Below are 12,924 nucleotides of genomic sequence, written 5' to 3'. Positions count from 1 at the left end.
AGCTACAAACTCCTTAATCTAAGAGGATTTATTCAGACAAAAATGAATGAAATGTGATACGGATGCACAGCAGTGAAATAACAAGTAATGCCTTATGTAAGTATCACTGGATGCAGAAGATGGTAGTTTAAGTTACAGGGATTTTGCACACTTGTGCCCTAAAGGCTTCTCATCACAAAGTGTAAATAGCATCAGGCAAAGAAAGATTTTTGCCTTAGTTTGAACAAGCTGCTGTGTACATTCTGATAGTAAGGAAGGTGAAGGAAAAAAAAAGAAAAAAGAAAAAGACAACCTTCCTTATTGAAAATACACTTTAGTGTGCTTTTAACAGAATTTCTAAGTACATTGCTACTTACTTCTGCTAGTTTGAGTTCCTGCCAAGAGAACCTTCATCTTACTGTGACAAAAACTTTAGCATTTTAGCAATTTATTTTCTTTTAGATAGATTCTTCTATCCTGAAATGTTCCTTTAAGGAGTAACAGATGCCAACCTGACGGTGTAATCTAACCTAAAACTTTGGTTTTTGGACATGGTTTCCAATGATAGCCTGAAACTAAGAAGGAGATTCAGAAGTCTTTAAACCAGAAAGGAAGAGATTGATTTAAAAAAAATACAGAAGGGTTTATTTTGCTCACACTTAAATTAGGAACAGTTCAAATGATGTCAGTTTTTCACTACAAAAGTGAAGTAGTATAACAAAGACATAAGAACTTGATCCAAGGATATTGAACTGAACTGAATGGCAATCTGGATAGTTTTGGATCAATCCCTAAATAAAAAGTGGAGCAGAGAGAAAGCTTGATAAAGTAATTTTAAGCTTAATTCCTAAAGCATCTGGTAAATTTAATAGCATAATAAACACTCTACAAAAGTCGCATCAGACATGCTCTATTTCAGAAACTGCAACTGAATTTTATCTTCTGCTTCATGAAAACCAAGAGGTATGAGTTCTAGGCCTGCTGACTGTGCTAGATCAGAAAAGTGCCACCACTGCTTATGCTGACATTCATATCGGCCTTAATGACTGGGCTTCATTTCTAACATCACAGGTGGGGTAACATTGGCTTACCATGTACACCAGTTGTGGCACAGATAAGGTACAATTTGAAACGAATGTATTTCTGACAGTATGCACACAATGTTCCACAGTACGAACTTTGTTATATTATCATTTTAGTATTTGGATCACTCTTGACAAACTTTGCAATAATGACTGTCCTTGTAATAAGGGAGGTTGAATCTCTATAAAACTAGAGATTTTGTTTCCTTTTTAAGAAAGGGATAACGAAGCTGTACATAAAACATTTGTTGCAAAAAGAACCAGTTTGATTTGCTGAAAGTATTACCAGAAACACACTAATCTTCAAGAAACACACAATACATATTGTGACAGAAAAATACATGCTGTTTCTGAAGGTTTAATATCACCATAAAAAAGAAATAGAGTCTACAGTACTGACAAGGATCAATGAAAGAATTTTGCTTTATGTTTTTTTCTTTGATGAGGTACAGCTAGCATAACGATGTTTACAAAAGTGAAGTATTTTACATTACAAAACATTCCTGATATGCTGAACTTCACAAAAGTAATCCCACTGACTCTTGTAATGCACTTTGCATATATAATCGTGAGTTCATGCAGAACCAAGGCAAGATAATGAGGAGAGTGTACAAAAAAAATCTGTATTGAAGGGCAACTCAGTTTATTTAGCAGGATTTGTATATGTTTCAAATGTGGTGGACCCCTTAACTCTCATCAGTATTTCAAATTCATTCTTTAGCAACTCAGACAACACATTTCATATGATAAAAGACCTACTGAACAGGAAGGTCAAGAAATTAATGGTATAGCTGGACTAAATACCAAAGGGGAAAAAAAAAAACCTGAAAAACCCTGGACTACTCCTTGTTTGAAATAAAAGAAGTTATGACTGAATGTTTTTGTACATTAAAATAAGAGGCCTAAAACACATTCCTGTATTTGTGCAGTACATTCCACTTCCAGCTATTCATCAATATTCAGTTTATATTGCATTCTTCTGGAATTATAGAGATATGCAGTACTGATTTTAAAAATTTTAATGAGATTCAAATCTTGAAAAGAAAAACTATTTTTGTTCAGAAACAAACAAAACCCTTCTGAATTACAAAAGAAATTCTGATATGCCTTAATATTTCATGAATTAAAATGGAATTCCTTTCAGAAGTGACAGATGGAGAACATAAAGCCACTTTACACAATTAAGATCTAAGACAAATAACATGGTTCTTCCAGAATCCAGGAAAAATTTTTCTTCCAGCATTAAATACTGTGTTATAAAAATATTAATTTACTGTAAAGTAGTATAAAAATGGATATACCAGAAAATACAATATGAAATAATGTTATGCTTGAAAGAATTTATAACGTACTCTCCAGTATATTTTTGTTTAGGACTAATTATACTTATGGCTTTCTTTGCACCTTTAACTAGTATTCACTTACTGATACTATAGCTCTGGCCTAAGTTTCTGAAGAGCAACTGTTAGCTTACAAGTTAGGTTAGAGGAAGTATTTACTAACTGTGAATAACTGAATAGAGTTGCTTACTGAATGAGCTTCCAGGGTTGACTTGGCTACTGGACTTTCAGTTTGCTACAGCAACAGTTCTAGAACAAACTTAGTAGTCCATTTAGCCAGCTCAAATAACAACATCTTAGAATTAATTCCTAGAGCTTCAAAACAGTTCTTTGAAAGAACAGAGCCCACTGATTTGTAAAACAGTGTAAACTTTAATACACAATACTGGAAGTTTCTAGTGACTCTTTTTTGAACTTCTGTAAGTTTTAGGCACACAGTCCCAGTCTAAAAAGTGTTTAATTGCCTAATGTCAGTTGATTTTGAGCACATGCTTAAGACTACTACTAAAATCAAAGCTGGCTTACAGTGAGGTTTTTGTCCTCTTTTCTTTTGCAGACAGAGAGACAAGAAGAAAAAATACTAATTTTAGCAGGAAATAGACTGAATAGGGATCCTGGGTATTATGAGATTAAATGAGAAAAAAAAAAAAAAGTAAACAGTGGAAGAAAACATAAAGGTTTGCAAAAGCGACACATTCAAGAGGCATACTTAGATACAATGCAGCTATACTGTATATGCTCCAAAATCTTCATGCTTAATGTATTTATGCTGTATAATTCCCAAACCCCCAGAATGTGGATTTTGTTGTTTTCTTGATGTTCTCAAAGGTGCACAATTCTGTTAGTCTGACTTCAAGAAAGCATCTTTCCATGTAAGACAGGACTTAAAATCTTTAAGTGCCACTGATATTACCCAAACTTAATAATAAAACAGAAATAAAACATAATCATAAATTGTCATCCTTGCTAGATTTTGAGAGTTTTCGAAACACTTCAATCGTTTGATTCCCATGCTCATTCATGCCTCCTTAGAATTCTTACACTTGAATGTTGGTTTTTACGTGACTTGTTAGGTTTCTCTGCTCGTAGTATTTTGTAGCTTTTCTGGAATTGTATGTGTGACAATTAAATTCCATCATCCACAGTTTATCAGATAGTTTAGAAAAATGTTCTAACGAGAAAAAATTAAAATACTACTTCTTGAATACTACTACTATTTGAAACCAACACATAATTAAACAGCTGGGGAGAGGTATTTGTCTAAAGTGAATTTCATTGAAGTATATTCACAGGTTTACACTACAGAACTTTGAAAAGTATAACTTTTTCAAATATTTGATTAAGTACTTCAAAATGCTGAAGTAATTCAGCACTCAAATTATAGTGTTTGATGTAATTTCTGGCATCACTACAGCAAATGTCACATAAATGAAAAACATCTTATTTAAAGTAAGGTCTTGACAGCAGTCTGGCATAGTCAACAATCTTATTCATAAATTTGAAGGCTGGTTATAATCAAACATATACAGAGGGAATTAGTTTTTTTCTCTGTCCTCTTGAAACACTGTAAACACTTAAATTTTCACTCCCCAATCCTCCTTAATCACTCTAATCTCTGAATACAGAAAAAAATTAGGTAGGCATATGTTACATGAACAGTTTGAAGTAGTGATACTAAATGCGATCCCAATACTAATAAAGATGTGCCAGTGGATATAAAGTCAATGTGTCGTGCTGTCACCCATCCAGTAGCATCCTCTCAGGATTAGCCCTGATACTGCAAAAAGTCCAGTATGACCTAAGCCTTAATCTCACAGTTCTGTGGTCTTCAGTGAATTTCTCCTGCTACAGTTGCAAGTTTGGGCTGAGACACAATGTTTATTAATCAAGCACAGAATCATATTAGTGCAGTTACACAGTCTCTGAACGAACATTTTTTCCTAACGCAGCCAGCTCAGAGCATAGGCAGACACTGTGCAAGTGTCTGCACCATCTGCATAGATATACCTGATACAGCATGACACAACTCACTCTCCATCCCACATTCCCCAAGAGGACAGGCAGAGAACAATGGAAAAATCTCCTACTACATACACATTCATTTCCTCATAGTAGACTGTTTTAAATATACACAATTTCCTATATGTAAATGAATATAAGGAATAGGTAAACTGTTACAAATTTAGCAGACTGTCTTGCATGTTGACAGCTCTACTGCACTGATGAAAATTCAGGCCAGTAAACAAAAAAAATGACTAAGTGAACTAAGTGAGATATAATAAATGTGTTTAACTTTAGGGCAAAACTACTTGCTCAAGTACAACACTGTTTTACTGCTATTAGATTTCATTATATTAAAACTGAAGTGTTTCTAAAGTCTCTTCTCTTATTCTTCAGTTGTGAATGGCTGTTTCACAGTAAAGGTATCCTTCGTTCCTTCCTACTACCATCTTTAAATAGTTTAGATTCCACCCTTCCATCCCACTCCCTGCCTAAATTAGACATATCTTCAAGTATCTACTAATGAATTAGTTCACCTAGTCTTCTGCTAGTTTGGGATTTTTTTTTTTGTCCATTTGTATCCAGTTGTTCAGTATCTTTTTTTGGTGGTACAACGCTTGGAACGGAGTGCAATGATACAACTGTGCTTTACAGTTAATGCTTTTGTAGTAACAACCACACAATCACAGCTACATCACAATGTAAATTCATGTTCAGTTTGTTTTCTAGTACAAAACTTAAATAGCTCTCACTATTGTGGCTTTCCCAATTTCTTTATTTTATGAATTTCTGCATGAAATTACTTTCCTTAATACTAAGGAAATAACCTTTTAACATCCCAACGTGACTCTCAATTTATTTTCAATGACTTTTTCCACACCTTTTCTTCCCTCCTCCAGTCTACTACTTCCTGTACTAGTATCCAGTACTTAGTGACACTTACTTTTGTTTCTTGATGATTAATAAATTCATAGTTTTCTAACAATGTCCTTCCAATAGTCGTAAGATCCAGTGTAAATGTTCAGTCCTGTTTCAATTTTGATAACACAGCAACCAAAGTACAATATATTGAAGTGACATTACACAGTGAATTTTAAGATACACCACCATGCTAATTTTATAAAAACTTACAAATACTTACAACTTCATGTGTTTTCTCAGTTAATACTATTAAGAAAGTTTCAGGGCCTTTGGCCAATGAAATTATGCTTCTTAAATTACTATTCCAACATCGCTACAATACAGCAGTATTATTAGGTTAGCAGTCACAAGCTGCTACTTAATCTTTCTAACATATATTTTAAATTTTGACCTGTATCCTCTTCAAAGCTGATGCTTCAGAACTGAAATGTTGTAACACACTTTAAAGAAAAAATACGTGTACCTGGCTAGAGTGAAAAAGGGAAACTTCAGAAAACTGCTTTTAGCTCCATGTGAACCATGGTGAAAATAAACGCTTTGTCATAAGTACAAACAGACTCAAACATTTTAAAAATTCAGGCAGTTAGCTGTGGAACACTTTTGTGTCTTCCAGTCATCTCTAGTTACAATGCTGAAATTCACAAAAGGAAGGAAAACGTTAGCTACTTCCACATTAACCAACAACACTATGAAACAGGAGCTAAAATGTTATGCTGGGGCCCTGATACACTCACTATATATTTTGGGGGTTGTTCTATTTTAGACTACCAGTTGGAGCTCATCAGGTGTGTTCTGGAATGCATATTCCAGCATGGCTTTATCCAAAAGTGCACATCTGGTCTGTGGTAAAACACTAATGTAGATGTACCCTTTTAATTAGAATTCCTATTAAAATCTCACCTTTGCCCAGGTAGTCTTGAAATCTGCAAGTTCCTTCATTCTCTACCAGAAACGTACCTATCATGCAACTGTACCTGTTCTTTCCATACAGGTGCGAAATTCTGTACTATTCAAATGGCAACAAATTGATAGGCTTGTGAAGGACATCTGGAGATTGATTTCTAAAATGCAGTGGGTAGAATCAAAAAGTGAAAACTGACCATTTTAAACTTCATACTAACAAATTTTATGTAAATTATAGTAACTAATCAGACAGACAGTGTTATAGGAAGATATATTTAGCAAATGCCAGTTGATGCTGCTAGCATTTTGATACTTTATGACATCAGCTAAGTCAGACAAAGGCTGCCAACATGGAAACATTAAATAGTTTCAGCACCTAATTACTTTTGCATTAAAAATAATTTGAGCATGTTATTTAATCATCAAGTGTTAATTTTTTTAGAATGTCAGGTGGATTCTTGTGTAGCTGACACTTTGACACATTTTATTTACTTTTAAATAGGAAAACCGAAAAACTTTCCTTTTCCCTGAAAAATGGAAAATGTGTTTCTAGAATCCTAGTTTTTCCTGCACATCACAAATGCGGACCCAGCATCCCAAGGCATAGAATATGCTATTGTAATACTTCATTCCGTAAAGGCAAAAAGCTTCCTTTCTAAACAAATTTAGACAGTAAGTTTACTTACTAAAAAAATCTACTTCCTTACTAAATAATTGTCATGGTTTCAGCTGGGATGAAGTTGACTTTCTTTTTCAGCTGGTATAGTGCTCTGTTTTGGATTTGGGATGAGAATGATATCAATAATGCACTGATGTTTCTGGTTATTGCAAAGCAGTCAAGGCCTTTTCAGGCCTTTACCCTGCCAGCGAGTAGACTGGGAGTACACCAAAAGCTGGGAGAAGACACAGCTGGGACAGCTGACCCCAACTGACCAAAGAGATATTCCATACCATGTGATGTCATGCTAATTATAGGAAGCTGGGACAAGAAGGAAGGGGGGGATGTTCGGAGTTACAGTGTTTTGTCTTCCCAAGTAACCATTACACGTGATGGAGCCCTGCTTGCCCAGAGATGGCTGAATACCTGCCTGAGGTATTTACATTTACAAAAAACCTGAGTTTTTTACATTTTTTTAGGTGCAGATTTTGTAATGGGAGATTCTCTACCATCAGAAAACTTTTTCATTCCTTTGATCATACCGTGAATGACATTTCTTTGTACAAGACTTCCTCAAAAACGGAAACTAGGACATTGACTTTCTCTTTTCAGGCTATAGACAAAACAACTTACTAGATACCAGAATAAGCTATTTGAAGAGAAAGCAAAGTGCAAAGAGAGAACTGCCTTACTGAATTATTTTGGCAGACCTACAACCAAGCCTTTATTTTAACTGCCTGATTTAAAGACTCACAGTGATGGTAAATACAATGTGTTTGGCAATGCTTCCACCTAACTACTATCACCATTAACGAGATGCTTAGTTTCTCCTCCCCATCAAGATTTTCTTCCAGGTCACATCTTACCTTTCTTTTGATTAAGTCGTGCCTCACAGATTCTTGAAAAACAGCCCATGCCTCCCAAAAGGCAGGATCAACCTTTTCTACACGAGTCTAAGAAGTATTTGCCTAATCTGCTATTGAAAAGTTCCACTTTGTAGGTCATCTATTCCAATACTTATCTTTAGCAAGTTTTCCCTAACATTTAACCTAAATCTCTTTAGGTGCAATTAAAGGCTATTATCTCAATTACATAGAATAATTTCTCCTCCGTAGTAGCATTTAACATTCTTGATGATCATTAGTGTGTCTCCTTTTACAGTCATCTCCTCTAAAATAAAAAGCCCCCGTTCTTACAGTCTTCAAATATGCTTTCCAGATCATCAATCACCTTTGTAGCTCCCCTCTGTGCTCCTTTAAGATGCCTCATATCTTTTTTTCAAATGCAATTGACAAAACTGGACAAAGGATTCAGGCTGAAGACCTGCTCAGGCTGAATAGAAAATGAGTCTGTCTTGCATACATCAGACCATTTAATACATTTTACTGTACACTTTACTCTTTTTCAGTAGCATGGCACTATCAACTTGCTCTCACTTTCTACGTATTATGTTTCCTAGATTTTAAGGTGCCTAAGCGCTATGTAACATCTCGTGTTTGTGAAACTCATAATTTGTGAGAGATACAAACCACTTACTATAATAATCTTTCTTCCCTGATCTCCCAAGGTATACATATTTTGTTTACCTTGACCTGGCTTCTATGAACTGACTCAATCTATCAACCCAGCACAAAACTATCCTACCAAAGAAAAAAAGGAACACTTATTCCAATTTAAACTGAATCAGATCAGTAAAAGCTCCAACATGGACTAGTGGAAGAGAAGAGAGTGAGCCACTCAGCTCTTCACTTTAACAACTACATGTGAAAATGCAACCTTAGCACCTAAGTTTCTTCCCCTTCCCTGTCCCATATATTTTTCAGTCTGCAAATTTAGTAATCCGTAATTTTCTCCAGACCACTAATAAACAGATTCCCAGGAATCTTGCTTTCCCGTCTGATTACAGACAATTCTCTTACAGCACTTTGTTAATGTTTTTTTAATCTTAATGTCTCTGGGACTGCTTTATCCAACTCCCTAATATGCTTCAGTGAATGCCATCAGGTTCAAATGATTTTAATGCACCTAATTTATCTAACTCATGTCTAGTTGCTTGTTCTGTACCTGAATGTTTCCTTTTATGTCACTGATCATATGAAACCATATGATCAAAGTTGACTGCTGGGCTAAAGACAGAGTGAAAACAAGCATTCATGCTTATTTCCTCTTTGTTTAGCCAAAGGCAACCAACTCTCTTCTTGCTCATTCACCTCCTGTTACTATATTTTCATTAATCATTTTGCCCTTCACCATTTGCAACTCATTTAATGTCTTTTTCATTTTGTCTTAAGTTTTAGAACATGTTTATTTTTAGAATTTTTAGTTAGGTACTCCAAGAACTTGTTGAATAAGTTCTTTCCTGCCATATATCTTTCTCAACAGGTACTGGAACAGTTCCTGTGCTCTGACAGTAATCACAAAAAGGAAAACCAAGATTATTCAAGATTATTTTCACCATTAGCTGCTGCCTCCAGATTTTCAACAGGTTTATGTCCTACCTGCTATTTCTTTCAAAGAAAGTAAAAAACCCAACAACCCTGGTATACAAGCTCCCTTTCCTTGAATAAAAAGTATCCTTAGAAACTGTACCATAGCAGTAACTATGAGTATTGCCCAAATATTACCTTAGTCTGTCACCGTAAAGATGGACTTACTCAAATTACTCCACAATACTTCCTCTGACGTAACTGGCACCAGGGATAATGTTTAAGTGATAGTATTACAACTGCCATACAAGGCACTATTCAATATAATTTATCATATATGTACACAAGGACTACTCTTTACCTTTTCTACACTTCTACTTGCAGTTCTGTCTTTACGTGGCCAATGACAGCATTCATTATCTTGCCAATGAGAGCTTATATTCATTCACTGATTAAGCGTGATTCCTAGAACTTTTTCAGAGCCACTACTTTGTAAAATTTCGTGTTAGGTTTCATATACGAGTTCAAGATACTGTTATTTTGCCAAACTGGCTGCTGACAAAGCTCACCTGTTAATCAAGAGTGTCCATGAATTTTTGTAAAAATGATACTATACTTTCTACCACTCTTCTAAATTGTGTGTCATCTGGAAAATTTTCTGAATAATTTTATATTTTCTTCCAGATTTCTTATGGTATTGGAACTGGATCAAGAATCCAGTCCAAAAATGTGTCTTGCAACTCCAGAGTACTTAAAAAACAGCCCCTTTTTTTCCTTCAGTTCAGCACTACAACACGCACCTTACATACTATTATAAACTTAGCAATTTATGCATATTTGTAAAGAAATAGAGTATAAAATTTGTCTGAAAAAGAAGTGGGCATCTGAAGATCCCATTTTTCTAAGGTTTATGGAAAATAAACATGGAACTGACTCCTGAATTTGCGTGCCATAAGATGCACAAAAGTTTGAAATCAGTAGTTTTGAGTTCAGAGTTAACCATCTGCACTTCAGTACCTTTCCAAGTTGGAATGTCAAGACGGCTTTCCAAGCCAGAGGTCACAACAGGTATGTCCCTACCACAGAATTAAAACATATGGCATGATATTTCAAACCCAGAAGCTTGCTCAACTACACAGATGCAACTACAGAATGTTTGGAAAGACAAAACTACCTTGTTTGAAAGAATGAACATAACCTATACAATTTATTCATATACTGGCATCCTTACGTTACTAACATTCCAAAGGAAAACGAATTTTCTTGGAAAAAAAAAATCTACATTTCATCAATATAGTCTCCACATTTATCCACATGAACCATAAAACTACTAAAAAACTTTAAAACTGTAATGTTAACTGGAGATCTACACACCACCTGCTATAATATACTCTTACCTTCCTTTTCTTTGGGTTTTAAAGCTCTTTCTTCTTTCTTCTGCTTTGCTTCCAGCAGTTCACGTTTCAGCTGTCGTGCTTCTTTCCGTAGCTCCTCACTGCAAAGCAAAAAATATTTACAAGATTTTAATATTCTGGGAATGTAAATCCACTCAGGAGAAAGAGCATCAAAGTTAATGGGCAGTAAATCTCTGATATAAACAAAGGGAATGTGCTGATTCACTGATGCTAGGAACATGGCTTAAAAATGAATTAGAACCTAAGAAAGCTCATATTTTCATTAGCAGAGACAACAAAAGAACACAACAGATTACTTACTTTTAAGACCCCATTAGAAATACACCTAGGACATGAATAATAAAAGAAAGAACCCTCATTTGTATTTTTAATTTAACATTATAATATTTAATCATGAGAACCACACAAATAGAATTTGCAACAGAGGCACTGCCAAACAAATATTACATGTGTTATAAAATTCCGTTTACTGAAGTAATAAGTCTTAGCATCCTGGATTTCTTAGATGGACATGCAATATAGTTCTTACTGTAGTAGTTGTAAGTGACAAAGACATGATATGTATGTAAGAGTAAATTATTACATGAGAAAATTCATTCAATTTTACAAATGTTAAAAAAAAAATATCAGGTGATAACACCAGAAAGAAGAACCCCAAATTTGTAAGTCATTAAGACAATGACAATATCAAATGAAATAGAATTCATAGAATCACAGGCTGGAAGGGACCTCTGAAGATCAGCAAATCCAGGTTCCCTGCTCAAAGCAGCACCAGAGTAGGTTGCCAAGAGCATGGTCCAGTCAGGTTTTCAATATCCAAAGATGGAGACTCCACAACCTCTCTGGGCGACCAGTGCTTGACCTCCCTCAATGCAAAAAAAAGCTCCTTCGTATGTTTAAATGGAATTCCTTCAATTTCAGCTTGTGCCCATTTGTGCCAGTCTAATGGTTACCAATGGAAAAGAACAATAACTGCCTCAAGTTTTTCTCATGTTAGAATCTGTATTTTGTACTTTTTTCCCCAAAATATTAAGTTCTCATTGATTTGGTATTCATCATAGTCAATGAATAGCAGAAATTATTACAATGCAGGAATGTGGCATGCAAACGTCTCCCTGCAGCTGCTCTACATACCTCAATTCTCATCTGTAATACCATTACTCACAACACAACAGCCTTTTTTAAGCGAAGACTTGGAATTGTGGGATGATGACTTCTTTTGAACTTAATTTTCATTTGTATGTATGCACAAATAAAGAGCTTGTGCAAAACACCAGAAAAAGAAGACTGTCATTGTAAAGGTATTCAAACAATCAACTACAGCAGTAGCTCTTAATTTTCAACAGCATGGTAGAAGCTAGACTAAGCCAGATGAACAGCTTTGACATAAGACTACAGTTCTACTTTTCTATCCTGAGATGAAAATCATAGGGGAAGGATAAAGAGACATTTTTAACCCAAGTAAACTCCATTGCTTTTATATAAAGTGGGAATAGCATGGTGAGGAAGCTGCATTACAACACTAATCTGGTATACTGCAACACTTCTTACAGAAGTTGTACAGCTGGAACAACATACATGTCAATAAAAGTTACATGTTTAAAATATTTGGAGTCTCAGAATGTAATGACAGCAACACAGCAAGAGGGGGTTACAAATGGCACTTATGAGTAACAGAGCCTAGCACATCAGAATTTTTCCTGTAAGAAGGACACGCTTTCTTTTAGTTACCTTAAGCTGTTGTGGAAAGAAGAATGAACTAGCTAGTGACAACTACTCAGGCCCCTCTGCCCCAGCCCTCCCCCTTCCCGCTCCCCCTTTTTTTTTCCCAATGGAAAGAGGTTCCTGTACAGAATACAGAAGGTCCTAATTCCTAGACAGCCTAATTTAAAATACTTTTCCAAGCTCCCTCTATGATCAGTATTGGCTCCTTATAGACTCCACATTTTCTACATTTTTCAGTCCTAGGCTCACTTTACCAAGTTGGGCTGATGAGAAAGGTAATCCAAAAAGCCTGCATGCTAAAGAGGTTACTTTTTAGCAGACTAAGTAGTTTATGCTTTTTTAAGAGTTCTTTTTAAAGGAAGGAATGTTCTTCTACCTTTAATCACTTCTGCCTACTTCAGAAGTCCCTGCAGTATTTCCACAATCCTTTTGAAAGTGGACCTCAAAATCAGACACACTGAGGGGTTCCGGCAT

General features: G+C 35.3%; 1 protein-coding gene across 1 annotated transcript in view; it reads right to left on the bottom strand.

Annotated features, from left to right (window-relative positions):
* CWC27 (CWC27 spliceosome-associated protein homolog (S. cerevisiae)) overlaps window positions 1-12,924 on the bottom strand; it is a 121,895-nt gene that overhangs the window by 24,132 nt on the left and 84,839 nt on the right. Inside the window, exon 13 of the mRNA XM_009895509.1 lies at window positions 10,708-10,805. Within this exon, the coding sequence (XP_009893811.1) occupies window positions 10,708-10,805 (98 nt within the window). The remainder of the gene's footprint in view (window positions 1-10,707; window positions 10,806-12,924) is intronic.

This window comes from Charadrius vociferus, unplaced genomic scaffold (assembly GCF_000708025.1).
Source record: "Charadrius vociferus isolate BGI_N301 unplaced genomic scaffold, ASM70802v2 scaffold581, whole genome shotgun sequence".
Classification (NCBI taxonomy): domain Eukaryota; kingdom Metazoa; phylum Chordata; class Aves; order Charadriiformes; family Charadriidae; genus Charadrius; species Charadrius vociferus.
The sequence above is the reverse complement of the archived record's forward strand: the minus strand, read 5'-3'. Positions and strand labels throughout refer to the sequence as shown.